The 22,099-nt window shown below is 41.5% G+C and overlaps 2 protein-coding genes across 2 annotated transcripts; one reads left to right on the forward strand and one right to left on the reverse strand.

Moving 5' to 3' along the window:
• The first annotated feature begins 3,907 nt into the window (after positions 1 to 3,907).
• On the forward strand, positions 3,908 to 6,995 carry LOC122655186. The gene is made up of 3 exons (XM_043849401.1): positions 3,908 to 4,176; positions 4,819 to 4,953; positions 6,662 to 6,995. The coding sequence occupies exons 1-3, from the start codon at positions 3,908 to 3,910 to the stop codon at positions 6,993 to 6,995; spliced, it is 738 nt and encodes a 245-aa protein (XP_043705336.1).
• Positions 6,996 to 18,697: 11,702 nt separating this feature from the next.
• Positions 18,698 to 19,111, reverse strand: LOC122655187. The gene has a single exon (XM_043849402.1). It carries the CDS (start codon positions 19,109 to 19,111, stop codon positions 18,698 to 18,700), a length of 414 nt encoding a protein of 137 aa, XP_043705337.1.
• Between the last annotated feature and the right edge of the window lie 2,988 nt (positions 19,112 to 22,099).

The following is a 22,099-nucleotide window of genomic DNA, read 5'->3' on the forward strand; positions in this document are numbered from 1 at the left end:
GGATTGGCGTGCTTGTTATAAATTTGTTTGTGCATCATATTACATATCATACTTCTTCTTAGGGTGACATACTAGGGGTACAAGGTTCACCATAGTAGGCCTAGTTTCTTCCCAATCTTCCCTTTTGGTCTAATCGTGACCCTATTTCACTAGGAATCATTACTTTAGGATAGAAGGATACCGGTACTACAACTAGTTGGATTAGGATCGAAGGAAGACTAGTTCACATTTCAAGCCCTCTTGAACCAGAAATGGGTGACAAAGCTATCCGTATAGATATTGAGGAATTGAAGACCCAAATGCAACTTTTAGTGGGCCTAGTGACCAAGTTGTCAACAATTGTCCTGGCTCCAGCTCTGCCACAAACAAGCTCGGACTAGAGTCATACACAACTCCATGGAGGGTATTCGCAAAACCCTAATCTAACTTTAGAAGATGAGGTTATCACCTCTAGACTGCAACTTATTGTTGACTCGGTTGAAATAAACTCTTGACACAAAAGGTTGAGAAACTAGAACATAAAGAATGTGAAAGGGGTGGAAGATCAGATGATTGACTTTGAGGGACTTTATTTCTTCCCTGAAGCGTGTTTACCCGAGGGTTTTGTGGAAATCCAAAAAATTTTATGGAATCAGTGATCCACAAGCCCACCTTAGGGTGTACGTAGGCCAGATGAGAGTCTAGAACTTTTCTGAATAGCAAATGGGCGAAGCATTCCAAATGTCCCTGACTGGGCCCGCTTTGAGATGGCTCTCATGTTTTTAGACTCTTCTCAAATCCATACTTGGAATGACATGGTGAAAGCCTTTAAGAACCAATATTCATATAATACTAAGATGGAGTTAACCCGTCGAGATTTGGAGACCACCAAGAAAGAGGCTAACAAAGGGTTCACTCAGTACCTGATGAGGTTTAGGTCTAAGACTGCATTGATGTGGGATCAGCCCATGGAGAAAGAACAACTCAAAATGATCATTAAGAATCTCCAAATGTCTTACAAGACTCATTTATTTGCTCAACCCAAGATCACTTTTGAGGCCATGTTCGAAGAGGCCAACAAGTTGAAGATGCCTTGAACCCTCTTGACTTGATCCAGGGGAACCCCAAGCAAGTGTGACATGGAACAACCAATGAACTAGGGCTGGTAAAAAGACCTTTCCAAATAAGAATGCTGAAGTGAACATGGTGGCACCAACCATAGAGGCTGCACTTTTGATTGAGAACAATGCCCCAAGGGCAGGAGCAAACTGGCCAAAAAGATAATTTACAGATGTAGGCATGCCATTAAGCCTAGTCCTTAAGAAGTTGATCCAAAAGGGACTCTTGACCAAGATTCAGCTGGCTAACTTGCCAAACCCATTGCCAAAATGGCACAAGCCCAACCTCATTTGCGAGTACCATCAACAAAATGGGCATTCGACTGATGAGTGCTACCAACTGAAGCATACAGTCCAAGATTTACTTGATGAAGGGAAGTTTGCAGTCCAAACAAACCAACCCAATGTTCAATCCAATTCCATTCCACCACATGATGGGAACTTTAAGTCTATTAACAACCTAAAAGAGGAGGATCGACCCATTAATGTATAAGCCTTGATCACACCGGTCCAGAACCAGTCGGATCCCCCTATTACAGAATGGACTAAAGAGTTGGTCCAAGCCCCAAGCCCTAACTACCCTTATTCTAACGGAAGCCCTACCCGATGATGTCCTCATGATAAACATAGGGGTTAATACTGATGAAGACTCCCAAGGCTTTTGTTGAAGATCATCCTCACCGAGAAGAAGAGATTCCCATCGAGTTAATACCTGAAAGACACCAAGAGGAAGAAGACCATGAGGATCATTTCATTGATGAGCAAAGCAGTGTTCGGCCTGATAGTCTAGATGATAGCATGTTTGGAGATGACCAGCCACTTGATCAAACCCAAAAAAGGGACAAGCTTGCCACAACTGTCCAACAATTGAGACATGCAATCATAACACTTGGGCATGATCATCAAGAATAAGATGAAAGTCTATATAACATTCTTGAGGAAACTTACCACATCATAAAAGAAGCTGACTCATCTCTTAGGGCTCATGCTGCAAGAGGACCCCACCCATTTGGACATCATAGTTGAAGAGCATATTGGCAATATGAATGGGTCGAAACCATAAGGTCCTTACTTGGGATAGTCCGAGAACTAAAAAATCCAGCCCAATTCATCTGAGGACCTACTAGGGACATGGCCAATCAATAACAAAACATGTAAACATTTCTTAGAGAGCGTCAAGATCAAGATAGAGATCTGAATCTCATGAGTCAGAACATAATAGCGACCCAGAAAGAGCAAGTTGAGACTCTACGGGACAAGCTTCAAAGAGAAAACGAGCGATACTAGTGAATGTGGGACAAACATATCGACCTTTGGAACAGTGTCCAAGATCAAGTCAATGCCATCAATGAACTAATCCAAGGGTCCAATGCATACATTCGCAAAAATGTGCCTGGAGGACTGAACTTGAGCTCAAGGCGACAGACCAGCTTACCTTTTCCTTGCCATGAGGATGAGATGTTTGACCACCTCAAAGAATTAGATGAGGAGACTCGAACCATTGAGGCTCTAGCATGGGCAATGTGTGACAAGCTTCAAGAACTTACTCTCAATCTAGGGACTGTTAACCGGTTCTCAAAACCACAGAGAGGCAGTCCTAAAAGCATTGGCTAGTGAACATGTGTCCATTAAGACAGAACCAGCCCAGCTACCTAACATAGTAGGAGCCCTTTATGCAGTCAAGGTAGTCATGTTCTTGGACAAGGATCTTCCATCTGAAGGACCAAACCATACGAAGGCACTCAATGTCACCATTGATTGTAATGGCAGACGAATCCCCCAAGTTTTAATGGACAACAGTTCAGCCCTGAATGTCTGGCCACTATGAACCATACAACACATAGGGATTGACCCAGCCAAGCTATAGCCCTCCACACAAGGAGTGAGAGCCTATGACAACACTCAAAGGAATGTCATTAGAATTCTGAACATCAAGATCACCATGGGCCCGACCAAGTTCCAGGTCGAATTCCAAGTCATCAACATCCCTTCATCCTTTAATATGCTCCTTGGAAGGCCATGGCTTCATACAGCAGGGGCAGTACCATGCTCTCTCCACCAGAAGCTCAAATTCATAGTCAATGACAAGGTCTTCACTATTATGGCCGATCCTGAGGTGATAAGCATGCTTGCCAACGTAGAGGCTAGCAAGGAATCAGACTCTCAGCTAGCCAGTTTTCAGTTTGACACAGTGTGTGCTCCCTACCCGGCACAACCCCTGAGGGAGAAACTTCCCCTTACCCACCTAAACAGTCACAATGCAACAGTTCCAAACATGCTCAAGAAAATGGGGTATTTTTCAGGTATGGACCTTAGAAAGTCGCATCAAGGAATGTCAGAACTCATACTACCGAGTATTATGGTCTGGGCTATACTCGACCAAAGAGGATCTCTTCAAACAGGTCTAGAAAGAGAAACAAAAGAGAAATGAAGCTTACATGAAGAGGCTATACCAAGAGGACCCCAAGAAGTACAAGAAGGTAAAGAAGTCAAAGAGCCCAAAAGCTAAGGTAAACGTCACTACACCTTACCCTACAACTCTTAGCAGATATTACATCAAAGAAGGGGATACCCTCCCTTATCGTGGATTTAATGAACCATGGTTTGATGAAATCTCTCAAAAACTAATGCCCAGTCTTGAAATCTTCTGTACAGATCAAATGGACTGGTTGGAGATCCTTCAAGAAGATCATATGGACTCCAACAAAGACTGGCAAGATGAAGCAGCTTCTTTTCATGTTGAAGACCTATTCAAAGGAGTGATCACTGCACTAGATGGTCCTGAAGATTTGAATCCAAATCCATAAGCAATGATCTACCTAGCTGAAGGAGCTTTACTAAATTGGACCCAGTTTCTGGAGTACCACTTCTACGAAGGTGTTGACAGTTTTAGTCCTAGTCCTAGTTTACATTTCAGCTCTTCTAGTTTCAGTTTTGAGTCTGAGTCCCAGTCCAGTTCTTCTTCTAGTTCTTCTAAGTCCATGTCTGAGTCCGGTGTAGACCTTGAATTTGATTTCACTGAATTACTTTCTTCTGGTTACATTGTGCCTATTCTCTCTCACATAAATGAGGATGAATTGTTTAATGATCGTCCACCTGATCTCCTAAAAATAATTCAACAAAATAAAGAGAAAAGAGCTTGACCAATCCCTTAGAGCTTTAAAACCATCAATTTAGGATCATTAGAATTTTCAAGAGAAATAAAAATTGGCTCAACTTTGAATGAATAAGAGGTCCAATCTATGATTGAACTCTTAAAAGAATACATGGAAGTGTTCACATGGTCATACGACGACATTCCCAGAATTGACACCAACATTGTCACACACCGTCTACCTTTATACCTTAGTATGAAACAAGTAAAACAAAAACTCAAACGGATAAGACTAGAATGGATCTTGAGGATCGAAGAAGAAGTCACTAAACAACTTGAAGCAGGATTTCTAAAAGTGACAGAATACCCTAAATGGTTGGCCAACATTGTGCTGGTACCCAAGAAAGATGGGCGAGTACGAATGTGTGTAGACTTTAGGGACCTGAACAAAGTAAGCCCAAAGGATGATTTTCCCCTACTTGACATTGATATACTTGTAGACAATACAGCCAAGCACGCCCTTTCATCTTAAATGGACAGATTCTCAGGGTACAATCAAATCAAGATGACACCCGAAGACATGCAAAAGATATCTTTCATAACTCAATGGGGAACATATTGTTACAGGATAATGTTGTCTGGGCTTAAGAATGCCAAGGCAATCTATCAAAGGGTGGCAACCACCATTTTACATGACGTAATACACAAAGAGGTCGAGGTCTATGTCGACGACATGATCGTTAAGTCAAAGGAACGTGAGGGGTATGTTAAAGCCTTAAGAAAATTCTTCGAAAAAATTAAGACATACAAGCTAAGGCTAAACCCCCAGAAGTCTGTATTTGGAACAACAACTAGAAAACTTTTAGGGTTCATAGTCAGCCACAGGGGCATTGAGGTCGACCCCACCAAGATCAAGGCAATTATGGACATGCCACCACCTAAAACCAAAAATTAAATTAGAGGATTTCTTGGGAGAATCCATTACATTTGTCGGTTCATTTCTTAGTTAACCATGGTGTGAGAACCAATCTTAAGGATACTTAAGAAGAATGAACCAAAGGAATGAAAGGAGCGATGTCACGCAACGTTTGATGCAATCAGAGAATACTTGGCCAACCCATTGGTATTGGCACCACCGATATGCGGCAAACCTTTATTGTTGTACCTATCAATAATAGACAGGGCCATGGAAGCAATGTTAGCACAACTTCAAGAAGACGGCAAGACAGAACAGGCCTATACTACCTGAGCAAGACATTTGTGGACTATGAAACTAGATATAGACCACTAGAGAAAGTCTACACGGCTTTGATTTGGGCCACAAGGCGGTTGAGGCGTTACATGATAGGCCACCAAGTGTTTATGATCTTGAGGATGGATCCAATCAAGTACCTATTCGAGAAACCTACCTTGGCAGGAAGGTTAGCATGATGGTTGCTCTTATTATCAGAATTTGACGTCATGCATGTGACACAAAAATCAATCAAAGGACGAGCAATTGTTGATCACTTACCACCACATCCAACCCTTAAAACTAGACCATTGGAAGATGTATTTCCTAACGAGGATATCGCACATTTGGAACCAGAGGAAGCCGATACAGTTTGGTAGTTACTATTTGATGGAGCAGCCAATCACAAGGGTTGTGGAGCTGGCATACTACTAATCACTCCCGATGGAACTCATATGTCCTGGGCGTTTAAGCCAAACTTTGACTGCACCAACAACGTGGCTGAACACGAAGCTTGCGCCATAGGACTTGAGGCCACCTTATCAATAGGGCTTAAAATACTAGAAGTCTATGGGGATTCTTCCTTGGTCATATGCCAAATAGAAGGAAAATAGAAAACTAAGGATGAAAAGTTAATTCCTTATTAGGAGCATGTTGAAATGCTATCTAGGGACTTCGAAGAGATCACTTTCTCCTACCTGCCAATAGATAACAATCAGTTGCCGATGCACTAGCAACTTTGGTATCCGTGGTTGAGATGGAATCCAAAACAAAGGTACATCCATTCTCAATCAATCTAAGACATCAACCGGCATATATCAATCACATCCATGCCCTGATGGTTGATAGAAGACCATGGTACGCAAACATAGTGGATTTCATCAGCGAAGGACGATACCCTAAGGATGATATGACCAAGGAAAAGCGTTTCATGAGGAGATATGTTACACAATTCATTGTATTAGAAGACATTATGTACAAGAGGTCGTATGACAAAGTACAACTATTATGTGTTAATGAAGAACAATCAAGACTAGTCATGGATCAAATTCACCATGACATATGTGGGCCTCACATGAATGCAAGGATGATTACCAAAAAGATCCTTTGACAAGGATATTAATGAAACACCATGGAAGCCGAAGTAAAGAAGTGTCATAAGTATCAGTTATTTGACAACCTCATACATACACAAACTTTAGAGTTACACACTTTAAGCTCACCATGGCCATTCGCCAGTTGGGGCATTGACGTCATTGGTGAAGTGGTCCCTAAATCCTCTAATGGTCACGAGTACATTCTAGTAGTCATTGATTACTTCACTAAATGGGTGGAAGCACAATCTTATGACAAACTAACGGTAGCTAAGGTGGCTAAATTCATTAGCAACAACATCATATGTCGATATGAAGTCCCTCATGAGTTCATATCAGATCAAGGATCCCACTTCAAAGGAGAAATGAATAAGCTATACGACAAGATGAACATTCAAAGGCATGCATCATCACCCTACAGACGTCAAACCAATGGTGCAGTGGAATTTGCCAACAAGAACATCAAGAGGATAATATAGAAGATGGTCGATAAACACAATGATTGGGCTGACAAGCCACCCTATGCACTTTGGGCATACAGAACATCCATTCGAACTTTGACTAGGGCAACACCCTACTCACTAGTTTATGGAATGGAAGCAGTCCTTCCAGTCGAATTAGAGATACCCTCTCTTTAGATTATGATGGATAGTGAAATTCCAGAAGCAGAATGGATCAAGACTAGATTTTAGGAACTAAACCTCATTGATGAGAAAATGATGCGTGCCATCGATCACATAAAGAAATACTAACAAAGGATGATGCAAACATTCAACAAGAAAATTGTACCACGCCAACTATCCATTGGTGATCTAGTGCTTAAGGAGCAACAAGCATCCATACACGATCCACGAGGTAAATTTAGGCTCAATTGGAGTGGCCCTTACATGATCAAGGAAATACTACCCAGCTAGGTAGTATAAGTAGTGGATCTAGATGGGAGCTTCCTTACTTGACAAACCTGGATCAGCTAAAAAAAATACTATGTCTAAAGTTTCCTAAACAACGGAATTATGTTTGACTTAATCTCTTAAAAACTTAAGGGTACGTAGGCATCTTGATGAAACAACATCAGGACCGGTAACATCACATAAAAAAAATAATCATCAATCAAGTTCAAAGTTTGATCCATTTCAAAGTTCTAAAAATAATAATAAGCAATATTTCAAAAAAATAAACTACTATTGGCAATCAAAACAACATAATAGCTCAAATCTTCTACTTTCTTCTACAACTTGGCGATCCTTGCCTTCAAAACAATCGGATCATCCATGTCTTCCCCATCATCCTCTTCCAATCCCTGGAATGCTTGGAACTTGAAGAGCTAGAAGTCTCCTTCTAATCCCATGCCAACTTCCTCCTTACAGTCTTCTCTTTCTTCTTTCCTTGAGTCTTCACTCAGTCTTCATACCTAGTAGTCATCCCACCATCATCAACAACTCTCGTAGTCTTCAGTATTGTCTTGGATCGCCAAAAACTTGCAATCCTTGCCACTAACTCCTTGTCCAACTGTTTTGGTGGATACAAATTCACCAATGCCCCAGGCACATCCTAAGTCAGTCCATACTGTCAACACAGTCGATTGGGTATATAGAACGAAGTGTGATCTAACCCCATCAGGCGCACATAGTTACACCCTAAAGAGTTCAGCACCGGGGCATCAATAGGCCACCAAGAGACTGCTAACGAATGTCATCAGAAGAAATGCGGGATAGAGCACGCTCCTAAGTGTCCCAATGATGATATTCCATTACTACTAAATGGAGGTGATAATGCTTAATCTTGAAGTCTCCTCTCATCGGCTTCACAAATTGCAACCTCTCACAAAGCCAAATCTGCTATACAAATAGAAGCAAGGGTAGTTCTAAATGCATGGTAGAGAAAAAGAAAGGAAAACGACAAGGAGAAGAACATACCTACAACAAGTATGGGCTACCACCAAAGACTTCACTACATGGAGTATGACTCCCGCTCAAGATGTCCAACCCTCTCATTGTTTTTTGCCAAGGCAGTAGGAACGATGTCGCCACCCCGCTAGATTTGCTTGGCCACCTCCATCAGGACAGGGGAAGCCTCACAAGCATCAGAGCGAAGAAGGAATTGAGCAATAAGACAGAATAAGAAAGCTCTCATCCTACACTCCATGAAACCATGGTCACCCCTATGTTGACCCGCAAAGAGGAGAATAATATCCAAGACGTCGATACGATGACCATATGGGGAAGACGTCCCTTTGCCAATCCAAAGAAGGACATGATGTCTTTGGAATAGTCGTCCTTCAAGAGGGGACGTATCATGGCACCATGATGAGGAGAGAGAAACCATGCACGAAATTTCTCATAAATTGGACATACCTCAGCTGTACCAAAGCGGAACACATGTATCTCTGCGACCCAATAGCGAAAAACACCTCGAAGCAAGTCCTATGCAAGTGTCATATTCTTCATACCCATCAAAGGCTGGAGATGCACCCTCCCCAAGGCTTCACGATCATCTCTTAGCATGGAATCCATCCATGAACTCAAAGCCTTGTCCATTGATCGAGGAAAATAACAAAAACAGCAAAATAGAAAAAAAAAGGAAGAGAAAAATCCCAAGGAAACACACCAAGAGCAAGGGAAAGGAAGAACAAGGGATTCCACACTCCTTAGGCCCCCTAAATGTAGCCCCAAGGACGAGTAAAGGCTCAAGAAGGGAAGGGGAATCAAAAAAATCCCGTAACTGGGCATTTAAAAAAGGAAACAAATCAGAATTGGAAGCACGAAGTCGACAGTGACGACAGTGAACTATGGTCTCATTGACATCGAAATTCTGTCGAGGAATCCACTTCGATGTTGGTCTCAGATGGTTCACTGTCGAGCAGTGCATTTTTACTATCTAAGTTAGTTCGACAGTCAATTAATGGTACTCGACACCCATAATATCCCCTTCGATGTCGAGAGAAGACCCTTCACTATCAATCGACAGCAGCTCGATGTCGATACTGTAGATTTTCAGCTTAAGTTTAATTTATACATTTTTGGACAGTTCGCACTACATCAGTGGGTTCCTAGGGTCACGATGGACCAATCCACATCACATTCACATCCATATATCCTATTGTGACCTATCCAACTACACATTTGATCGAAAATCATAAAATTATATCAAAATGGATTAAAATCATTCAAAAAGTATTTATAGGGCTCAAAGGCCCAAAACCATTTATCATCCTTACACTTCCAAAAAACAAAAAAATCTATTGTGTCGCCTCATCCTCATCTGATCCATCTCCATCTCCATCCTCATCAGCGTCGCCACCATCCTCCTCGTCGTCATCACTCTCGCTCCTGCCCTCTTCCCGCTCATCCTTGACCCGCGCATCATGACCATCTATGGGATCATCGATCTGGATCGCAGGAGCCTCTGACACTGGAGCCTTTGTAGCTGGGGCAAGCTGAGTAGTAGCTAAAGCCTCATCCCTTTCCTTCTGGAGCTGGTTGGTAGTCACCTCGTACCCCAGAATGTCACCTTCTTGCATCACATGTTAAGCATTAGCATCATCATACATTTTTGTTATATGCTAACCATGCAGGTAACAACACAATGCAAGAAGCAACTTAGTAGTTGGAGAATTCGCTCGCTCTGAGAGGCGGTGAGTTCCTTCAATCCAACGACCATCCCCAATAAACCATCGTATCTATAACTAGGGACCTGCACCAACACCGATGGTCAGCCATTACACAAGAAGGGAAATTCAAATCCAATGCAAGATCAAGAGACTTACAAAGTCAAAGCTACATGGAAAGTCGGCCACCGAAGAAGAAGGCAGAGGAATGGGCATCTCCCTGCCTAATAGACAAAGGACCACCTAGGCACTGGGAAGAAAGCATCCAGCACCTTATGCGAACACGAGGGTACCAAAGACGATCTAGCCCTAGTATTGCTAGTAGGGGAAGGTGCCATCCTAGGAGTGGACTCAAACGAAGTAGCTCCCTGAGTCATTGTACAGACATTAGCAGCAACAGTACCAGTGGTGTCCCTAGCCTCATAAGGCTCGACACCAGTCGGGGCCTTAGCACACAAGTGATAGTTGGCAACCAAATAAGTGAATTCAAAAGAACATGAAGCAAAGGAATCTATGGACTTACCTGCAGACCCGAAGGAGTGAGTCGAACATGTTGAATGTAACGTTTATGTGTCCATCAAACCCAATTTAATTTGATTAAATTAATTAATTTAGTTTTATTTAATTATGTGCTTGTCATAATTGTATATTGCATCTGCCCAATTCAAACCGTTTTGTTCACAACTATGGATAGATTTGGGCAATCTGTTCTATGGTTGCTATATTTTACATTCGTATAATAGTGATTGGACCAAAATATAAATATAGGCACATTTTGTGTTGAACATGATCCATGGGGATTCCCAAATTATTCACCGTCAAGTTGTAGTTGCAACGAGAATCTCTGGTTGTTATTTTCTCTGTACTTGAGAGACACTTGCCATTTTATTTATGTTCTGTACATTTATCGTGTGTCAATGGTTGATGTCTACCGAAAGGACTGACTATATATCGGCCGCTGTGTGCACAATGTAAATAGTTATGGATGTGATGCTCAATAAAGTTTTCACTGCCCGTAAAGGGAGAACACCAAAAAAAGAGCGAATTGATTTGATTGTGCCAAATCTAAGGCCTTGGTATTTTATAAAGTGTTTGTAAAGAGTATTTTATTTTATTAATATTAAATCAAATGTATTTTGGAAAAGAGTTTACAAAGAGTTTTATGGCCAATCAAAGTTCCCCATACTCTCATGATAAATTATAATGACCGGAATTATGGCGGTGACATTTATTCTATGGTTGCAATGGCCTATTATAGGTGTTAGTAGTGTGGGGACTACCGCAAGGGGTTTTTCAGGTTACACCATGGAAGGATCTTCCTTTACTATAATTTTGGATAAGTTTTATCCTTATGTGTAATTTAGGATAATCTTATGGGCTACCCTTTAGGATCACACCACTTGGTTAGATCTGGACCGTATGTTTGCCTCCTCCTCAATTAGGCCTCTATATATATAAAGAGACCTAAGGCCAAAGATGATTGATGATGATCATAGAGAAAAAATCATTAGAACAATTTGCACAAAATTGTGAGAGAGCTTAGAGAGAGAAAAAGAGTCTTCTTCTTCCTCAAGCACTATTGGCCATTGGAGGTGAAGCAAGCTTAGGAGATCTTCTTCAAGTGTTGCATTCCTTTAGAGGAACACACCATTTGAATGTTCTAGGTGACCTTGCTCTCCCCTTGAGATTAGTACATTAATGTGTTTATTGAGATCCTTGAATGCTCATAAAAATTTGTGATTACATGAGAATCTCATCGCTTCCACCGCCACTAACAATTGGTATCAGAGCGTAGGTTCTTCATTAAACACATGTCAAAATCAACTTGCAATCTTCTTCTTCTTCTTCCTCCTCCATTATTGTGTTTTGAGTTTTTTTGAATTTTGAGTATTGTACTCAAAATTCAAAGTTGATAATATATGAAACGAAGGAGAAGGGGCCACATCAGTTGGAATCGCTGGCCGGTAGCCGCGGCAAGCAGGCATGGCCTGTCAGTTGTGCCTGCTGGCCAGCTTGTCAGTACGTATGGGTCGGGTGGTCATGTGCAGGCGCAGTCCTGCGTCCCCACGGCTGCAAGCCACGGCCAGCGCGCAGGCAGGCAGTGGCCCTTGCATCTCAAAAAAAAAAAAAAAAAGGTCCATGGGGGTTGGGGAAGATGATGATTTTCGAAATTTTTTATGTGTGCATGTGATGTAGATTTAAAAGGTTCATCTTCTTCATGTCAAATTTCATCTTGTAAGCTCCATTAATGGAGTTCTAGTTGAAGCTATTTTAATGGAGATTACTTGAAGATGCTCTAATTGTGTTTTGAACACAATAAGACTTTTAGCAAAGTTTCCTAATTAGATTAGGAAAGTTGGATTTGTGAGCAAGATTGCCTAATTAGATTAGGAAACTTGTATTTGAATTAATTTCCTATTTTGGATAGAAATCTAAATCTAATTAAGTTGCTCATAATATAATGCGAATTTAAAAGGAGTGGGATTCTGATTTCCTATTTAGAATCAAACTCTAATTATTTTCTCTCATGAATGGAAATTGATTTTAAATAGGAATCTTATCTTGATTAGGAAAGTTCAAATTAAAATAGGATTCTATTTAATTACAAATTGACCCATGGGACCCATTTTATTAATACATGGGTTGGACCCATGGGACCCACATGGTTTGGCCTTGGGCCGAACCAAGGGCTGACTCACATGGGTTTGACCCATGGGCCGGTCCATGTGGATTGGACCCCTTGGGTTGACCCATGGATCGACTCGAATTGTAAATAAAAAAACTATATTTTAATGAAATATATGCAAATTTTATTTTTTTATTTAAGGTTCCAATTGGTGTGATTAATTGAGAATTGATTGGACATCGAGTTTTATGAGAACCGAAATGCATTTTCATTCTAATATCATTTAATTACAGAAATTTCAGAATAGTTCTTGAAATTATGTAATTAAACAAGTATGTGTGAAATTACAATTTTTCCCTCATTGTATTTTATTATGAGATAATATTGAGAATGCAATGCTTTTTTGAGTACATGCCTACCTATCATGTATAGATTACATATCCAAGTGTTGGGTATTAAAGTTGATACTTGAATCATTTTTAAAGAGTTAAAAGTGGGATTATGAAATTCATGTGGTACTAGCACTTTGATTTTGAGCAATTGATCTAACCATTTGTTTTGTAGCATGGAACGGTCATTAAGTATGTGATGGTTGTTTTATATTTATGTCACTTCTTAATTTTCCCCCTATCTTCTTATCCCATTCTAAATGGTTGTATCCCCCTTGGGCAAACTATAATTGAACGGTTGGTTTCCCAAGGTTTTCTAAATGGTTGTAAAATTTTAATTTTATTTTAAATTCATGAGATGTAATTTAAGTTTAAAGTCCAATGGATGTAACCGCTTGAAGACATGAGATGATCTTTGATATGAAAGAAGAGGAAGGTGACTTCAAGGAAGACAAAGTTTCGAGTGGGAGCTTCTCAAGTTTCAAGGAGTTGAAGACCTTCGAGAATCCCATGATCATACAATATAATTGCTTGCTTTATTTGCTTTATATGGTTTGCTACAGGTTAGTACATAGGGTAATATTTGCTTGTGCGCATTACTAGATGCATGTGATGTATGATGGTTAGGAGTAACATGGTTAATGCATAGTAATGTTAAAATTGCCTTATTACCCTCAATTAAGTAAAGCAAGTAATAGTGCGGGAATCTTTAATAGTTAGAATCCCCTGGCCTCCTATCACGATGAGAGAATGGACTATCCATAGACCACTATGGGAACTCCGAAAGGCTAACCTTAGTGATCAATGGATAAGTAGCATCCTCCCATCTCCGGCGTGATAGAAACAATCAATCTAAATAGGTATAGCCTGAGTGTCAGCATTACCTAAGAGCCATGAATTGTTTTGAGCAGATAGGTACCTACTTGACTTGAGTGTACAGTGAACTCCGAAAGGCTAAGCTGTCACTCAGGTGGCCAAAGTATATTATAGGTCAACCCTTATATTAGGGTATTGACATCAAAGTATATACATAGTGAACTCCGAAAGGCTAAGCTATGCATATTAAAGGCTTAGAAGACTCCAATTCACATTTTCGATTGAGAGGGATGTTGATTTTGTGAGTTACCATTGGAATGTGATGCATGTTTCCTTAATTATTTCGATGGTATGGTGGCTAATTAATTGCTTGTACGTTATTTGTAGACCCTAATTACCATCAATATGACCAACAACACCGCCCTCAGTTCCCTACTTAATGACAATAGACTGACTGGGACTAATTACCTCAAGTGGAAGCGAAAGCTTATACTCGTTTGAAAGGCAGAGAAGATCCACCATGTCATTTCTACTGATGGACCTCCCCTACCCCACACCACTGAAGGTGATGACTATGTGGCTTGGGAGACCTTCAAAGAGAAGGATGCTCTGGCCACCGCCTATATTCTTAGCTCTATTAATAAGAACCTCCAGAGCTCATGTGATGACCTGGAATCCGCCAAGGATGTGATGGAACACTTAGAGCAGACTTTTGGCAAGCAAGATAGTCTTGCACGCAACAAATCTCCTCAGTACTGTTCTTTGCAAAGATTCATGACAGTACCACAATCCAGGATCATATGATGAAGCTTACCAAGCTCTTCTCTGGATTGGAGAATAAGGGTACTCTATTTGAGTTGGACTTCAAGATAGAGATTATCTTTGCCTCACTTCCTGACGCCTATAGCTCCTTTATCATGAACTTCCACATGAATAAAGTAGTGGTTAATAACGTCTCTGAGCTTACTAACATGCTTATAGAAGCAGAAAGTACGCTTAAGAAAAATAAGGTTGTTTCTCTTGTTACTGAGAAGAGTACTCAGGGTTCAAAGAACAAGAAAAAGAAGAGGACTAAGAAAAGCAAGGCAAGTCAACCGGTGTGAAAGAGGGAGGAGTGCAGAAGGAAAAGGCCAAAGCTGAAAAAGGAAAGTGTTTCCATTGTGGCAAGACTGGACACTAGAAGAGAAACTACTAAGAGTACCTAGCTTCCTTGAAGAAGGACAAACCAGAGATAGGTATTTTTGAATCTGTTGTTGTTTCTGAATCTCTTACTATGGTTGGACCAACTAACATGTGGCGTGTGGACTCTGGGTCCACCGCACACATTTGTAATAAGTTGCAGGGGTTTCAGGAGAGCAGAAGGACAAGAAGGAATGAGATCACCCTCAAAGTTGGAACTGGAGATGAAGCTAAAGTAGTAGCTATTAAACCTGTGCCTAAAAATACAGGCTAATTTGAAATTTTGTTGAAGGTCCGGAACCCGAGGTCAAAGTTACCAGTACACTGTGGTGTATTGACCACGTGGTTGAGCTTAATGAGGAAGCCCCGTTGGTGAGGACCTACATACCATTAAGAGGGCAAACGCCAACCCCTTGCTACTGTACAGTTCACCATCAAATGTACAATCTAAGGTTGGTACCATCCCCTGATTCTAGGGCCCTATCCGAGTATATGATACATTTGGCCTATGAAACATTTAGGGATGGTTAATGCATGAAGACATTAACAACGGGGTGATTCGGCACTGTTTCAGTAAGAAAGAAAGAAGAATAAAAGAGAGGCCTAGGCTTCTAAACTTATTTTGAGTGTGAGAAGCCAAGCTTGGAATTCTATCAAATTGCTCCCAAAATCTAAGGTAAAGAACCCAACCATAGGACCTAATCCTAGTTCTAGGTTAAACTAATGATGACCCTCATCACCTTGAATATTTTAGATAAAGCATTTTTAGACTCAAATATCAATTTGCATGATTGATTTGATGATGAGAACCCAATTCCATACATGCATGTTAAATCCCAACATAAATATCAAATTCTGATACTCTGCAGATTGACCTTCTCTTAGTTAAAATGATATAACTCCATTTGTCTTGGTTCCAATTTTGTTAGAAACTAGACTCATACGGCTGCATTTTATTAGAAGAAGCCATTACCTAGTTATGTCTCTAAGTTAGTTAAAAGTTCATTTCAAGTTGCTGTCAAAATCGAATCCTGCTGCTTTGACAGATTGACCTTTGTATAATAAAAATAACATAACTTCATAATCCAATCTTCATTTTCTTTGATTCAAATGTTTCTAGAAACTAGATTCATAGAGCTTACTTTTCTTAGAAGGAACCATAATCCAATTATGCCTCTAAATGAACTGAAATTTCATTTCAATCCAAGCCAATTCTGCAAGTGAAATCTTTGGGCGATGCATTGGGCAATTGACCTAAACGCCCAGTGCAAGGCCCAGAGTTGCTGAAGCATGTGTTTTTCATTCCAGAACTTTGGGAACCAGTTCCTTGGTGTGTAACCACCTCATACATGTGCATTGATATTTTAGGAACCATTCCCTACCTTTGGAACCTTGTGGACCCCACCTATATGGCTAAAATGAGGGTGAATTAGCCTAAAAATGCATTTTGACCTTGGAACAGCAGGGCCAAACAGGCCTTAGTGCTATGGGGCCTATAAATAGGAGGGCCCGACCCTCTTATTTCATTTTACTTGCTGTTTCCAACATTAGAGAGAAGAGAAGAAGAAGGGATTATGAGCTTGGGGCTTAGGATCGACTCCTCCACAGCCTAGGTAATCAACCCTGAGCTCTATGCACCTCATACACCATGACTCATATCTGTTCCATGTGCTTAACCCAAAATCCATAAGCTATGCAGCCATACCTTGTATGCATGTTATGAATTCACCACCTAGAGTGCTAGGACAACCATGGATCATGCATGCATGCTTGGTTCCACAAGTTTTAATTCTTGTTTGTATTAAATATAACCTGTTTATACCTAGTTTCAAATTCCAGCCATGATACTTGGATAGTTAGGTAATGAAATGCATATATATGTGGTGAATAGAGCCTTAGAGACATCTACCCTTGCATACATGTAAAGTAGTTTGGTTTATAGCCTAAGTTAGCTATTTTAATGAGTAAATACAACCTGTTTCAAGTTAATGGCAAGGTTAATGGTGTTATACATTTGATTACAGCTAGACCTGACCATCTTTGTGATGTCAGAACCCAAACTAGCACCCATTTGGCCAACCTTGATTAGAACCCCATAACCCCCTTTCATTTATCTCATCTTGTGCATTACAACCCTCCACGACCCATCCTTAATCGATTTGGGGCCAACCCAGCAGCCAAAACCAGATTTAGAGCCTGGAATCCCATGCTCTACAGGCACTGGGTGATTGGCCTAAACGCCTAGTGAAAGGCCCAGTGGCTGATTTGTGACCAAACCTAATCCAAACCTTATGGGACTTCACCCATAGCCCCAAAATAGTATTTATATAATAAAAACCATCATGAACCCCTACCCCAACCACCCTTGCTGTCATCCACACTTTGGATGCACAAGTGGGCCCCCTGGAGCTAGGTACACACATCCAGATTGAGCCAAGCATGAGCTGAAACCTTTGGCCCTGTTTTGCATGCTTGGTGGGGCTATGATTGACATCCTTCATTCAACAACTTTTGGGCCTGGAGGGTGGATAAAGTTATTCTTTTGGATTTTTTCATTGGTTCACTTTGGTAGGTGAAAGTCGAGCCATCATTCAACTTGAATGTGATCTTCTTCTCTACACACATGACTTTCGCTCTATAGGTGGATAGCCAATCCATGCCTAGTATCACGTCAAAGTCCTTCATATCAAACTTAATCAAACGGGCAGTTAAGTTCTTCCCGTAAATTTCCACCAGACAGGGATCGTAAACTTCCTTCAGGCTCACAACACTATCGGTCAGTGTGCTAACTACTACATCGTGCCCAATGTCCCTTGGTTGAATGGTCATCCTACTCGTAAAAATGTTGGAAACAAAAGAATGGGATGCACTCGAGTCGAATAACACTCATGCGGGGGCGGACGAGACAATCAGGGTACCTAGGATTTGTATAAAATAAGGATGCAATTAAGCTTTCTTGCATCCACAAGTTATTTAGTACAATTTAGTAGTGTTAGGTGGACTTACCTATCATCACCTCAGGATTTGCCTCCGCTTCTTCGTTAGTCAACACAAACACTTTTTCTCGAGTCCGATTGTCCCGTGGCTGAAAGGGTCGAAGGTGGGATTATATTGGTGAGTATGTGTTGTATCCGCTGTGCACGCATTCCCTGGCCATATGTCCTGCTTTGTGGCACATATAGCATCTGTTGGATAACACGATCGATAATGAGGCCTGGCTTGCTTGGCTCGTTGCAGGTCGGGCAGCGGAGCTATAGTTGTCGCATGGCTTGCAGTAGGTTGGGCAGGGCGGCTGTAAGTGGGGCGAAAAGGGGTTTGGCCCACGTCTGGCCAACGATACTGAGTCGGGCTGGGGCTCAAACTAGTTCTTCGAAAAACCTTGTTCGGCCATCCGAAATTCTAATAGTTGCTTGGCCTCTTGCCCAAGTCAGGCAACGCTGTAGCTTTCTCTTTCTCTTTCTCCTTTAATCTGTCCTCCATAGTCTTCGCCTTGTCGACCATTTGAGCGTAGTCCTGAATATCTAGGACCGACAGAATAGACCCGATCTCTGGTTTGAGTCCTTTTTAAAATTTCTTTATTTTACTAGCTTCCCCCTTCATGTGCTCCGGGGTGAAATGGAACAAATCTTCGAACTGCTGCTGGTAGTCCAGCACGATCTTGGATCCTTGCACGAGAGCAGAGAACTCAGCTTCCTTCTTGTTTCTAAAGCTCTCAGGAAAGTAGTTCTTAAAGAAGACTTCTTTGAATTGCTCCCTGGTGGGGTTTGGATGAGCTGCTTCTAAATTACGCTCAGTTGCCTTCCACCGTGCTTCCGCCTCATTTTGTAACTGATATCTAGCACATATTAGTTTCTGCGCATCCATACACTCAAGTACGTCGAATGCCTTTTCCAAGGTGCTAATCCACCGCTCTGACTGCATTGCCTCAAAATTTAACTTGGAAAATGTGGGCGGCTGGAGCTTCTTGAATCTCTCCATCACCTTATCTGTAGAGCCCTCCGCCGCATGTTGGGGCACAGGTGGTGGAAATTGTATCGGCCAGTTGGGTGGTGGTGGTGGCACTGCTCACTGTTGCATCATAGCTGCAAATTGTGTAGACATTTGGCCCAGCAACTCCTGTTGTTGCTGCATGGTTTGCATCATGGTGGTCACGATGGGGTTCACCTCAGGTGCCTGAGTCCTATGGTTGGTCAGACATGATGGCACAGTTCCGAGGTCTCCACACTCAGCTTACCTAGATGTCAACACAGATGGATCAGGGTTTCACTTCCCTGGAGGGGAGAGTAGGTTCCGTTGAGCAGCGCCTTAATTTTTGGGATTCCTACTACTGGGTTGACTCTCAACAGGCTCAGCATCCACAGAGCGGTGATCCTCCGCAGGGGTAGTCCTCCAGCTTCAGTATCATACCTAGGGTTTGGTCTTTTTTTTTTTACTTCAGTCTTACTTTATGTAGTTTTTTTTTTTTTTTTTGTCTTATGTACTTCCAATTGAACATCTATGTAATGGCTTCCGCCATGGTTTTAAATTTTTATTAAAGTTTATTAGTAGTGTTCTATCTTTCTTTATTGTTTATTATTTACATTTGTGCCCCTATTAATTTATTTATTACATGTTTACTTTCTTGCAAGTTAATAATCCTATTTTGCTGTCCGTGAATGTAAAAAGAGGTTCTCGCTCTGATATCAAGCTCTGTCACACCCCAAACCACCCCCTGGGAGGATTAAGTAGGTAACCCGAATTGCACTGCAGCAATCACCCAAACCCCAAGGATCTAGAAGCAGTTAATCCATTCACAGACACACACATCCATAATATTACAAAATGTAAAACACAGAGTGCTACGGAAAGCTATATTTACATTAAACTTCAAAAGGAAAACAAAGGAAGGGAAATATATACATCAACAGTGTTTTTAGTTCATTCACTCTCTCACTCCCAGAAGATCTGTAGCTCCTAACTCTATCAGACCCAGCTTTATACAAAAGAATATAAAAGGGTAAGGCAACCCGAGCCCAAAAAACAAAACTGTACAAAAGAGGGAAACTATAACAAAAACAAAAAGGAATCCTACAGTCAAAACAGAGTCAGCTCACCCCTCACGGGTCTTCCTCAGCTACCACTGAAAATACTCGTACCAGTGGTATGACCTCCGTCTGGGTCCATACCAATATTGTCATAACCACCACAGCTCGCCTCTAGGAGATAAGCCTCCCCGCCACAGTAACATCCATCTGCACGATCATCTAACAGAAACATATATAACAGAGTGTGAGCTCCACCGTGCCCGTGAATGAAATGTCACCATGCATGCACATGCAAGCACAACCATATGAGTTCTATATGAGGTGCAGTTCATTTTATTTATTAGCCACCTAACATCACAACTAAGGCGGGTTAGTGCTACTACAATCCCCAATACATGTATCCCTGGAGCGGGCTTTTAACCCCTTCTCGTGATACACCCATTGAGTTGTCGGAGAAAACCAATCGGCTCCAGCATCCCTTCCCAAGGTCAGCCCGACCGGCCCTCTAGATTAACCTGTGAGGTATCCATCCTTTCTTTCACATGTCACATTTCTTTCTCTGGCTTAATGCCCATAACCACCTTTTCGGTGTATAACATTTCTCTTTTCTTTTCTCTGTTCATTTCTTTTCTTTTTCTCTTTCATATGGTCACTCTCACAGGCATCCAACACCTTAACCCCTGTTGGTAAAGGTGCATAGCATAGGTGATGATACTCTAGCCCAATGTATCTATATAGCAGCGTATGAGTCAGGTGGTGTCAACCGTATCCCATTCTACGGGATACCACAGGCCTCATTTCCAAGCCTGCTACAGCATCTAGTCTAGCAATTCACATACTGCATTGATTGTCCATATACAGTAATCACTAGACAAGCATTCCATACTTAACAGAATTCACAGTAGTTGAATTAAGTAAATAGTATAATATTATCATTATATCTTGTGTCGTCTTATTAGCCATGTTGCATTTACATACATGGTGTAATTTCACTCACCTTGTTCTGGTTCTACTGGTTCAACTGTCGGTTCATTCCAGTTGGTGTCTGACTGTGCACCTCGAGCATGGGATCAAAACGTAATTTATCGGATCATAAAAGTGTGTCAATTAATATTCAAAGTTATATTAATGTCCTAGGGTTGGTCTAGGCTTAACTGGTCTGACTTGTATTTATACTGATGTTACTTAGAATTTTTCTGGGTCTTGCACTGGGCTTTTGGGTCTATCTCCCGGTGCATCATCCAGAGATGTGGAATTTATTTGACTTGGTACCTTAACAGCATAGTCAGCCAATACATGACCCAAACAACCATCCAGACCAATGCCAAGGTCAGCAGCCTAGCTGAAACCAATCCTGGGCATGGTTACCTGGCCGTGTGGGGCCCACTTGAGTACCCAGGGTATGGATGACAGCAAGGACAAGTAGAGAGGGGTATTTTGGTCATTTACCACCCATCACATTGCCCATAGGTCACTGGTGAGGGTCCAAAAATATAGATCAAATTTGAGCCTAGTTTATATCTCTAGGCGTTTCACTGGGCGATTGGGCAATCGCCCAGGCTCTTTTTCTTGGATTCTGTAGCAGGGGCTGCCATGATTTTGATCTAGGATGCATGGGGAATGATCATGGACCATAATTGAAGTACAATCCATTGGTCCAATCATTTTTGGGTTTGGTTTTCCCATTTGGAAGCTAGGAGGTGCTCTGACATCACAGAGAAGGCTGTCCAAGCTGAGCTCAGGCTCATGGATCCAATTTGGGCTGCATGCGGGGCCAGTTTTACGTATATTTTCATGGTAGGACACTGATCCTATGCTAAGATATGCAAGGATCACCTTGCATGCAAAGATCCATGCCTAGACTGCCTATTCGGGGTGCAACTATGCAGTACAGTCAAGCACAGAGACTGACTTCAGTCTCAGCTGCAAAAACGTCAGCATA

Source organism: Telopea speciosissima, chromosome 3 (genome assembly GCF_018873765.1).
Source record: "Telopea speciosissima isolate NSW1024214 ecotype Mountain lineage chromosome 3, Tspe_v1, whole genome shotgun sequence".
In the NCBI taxonomy this organism is placed as follows: Eukaryota; Viridiplantae; Streptophyta; class Magnoliopsida; order Proteales; family Proteaceae; genus Telopea; species Telopea speciosissima.

Coding starts and splice junctions, on each gene's coding strand:
- LOC122655186 (XM_043849401.1), top strand. CDS start 3,908: ATGATCTACCTAGCTGAAGGAGCTTTACTAAATTGGACCCAGTTTCTG. Junction 4,177..4,818: donor CACATAAATGAGGATGAATT/GTTTAATGATCG, acceptor ATATTGTTACAG/GATAATGTTGTCTGGGCTTA. Junction 4,954..6,661: donor AAGTCAAAGGAACGTGAGGG/GTATGTTAAAGC, acceptor GCCATTCGCCAG/TTGGGGCATTGACGTCATTG.
- LOC122655187 (XM_043849402.1), bottom strand. CDS start 19,111: ATGGAGAGATTCAAGAAGCTCCAGCCGCCCACATTTTCCAAGTTAAAT.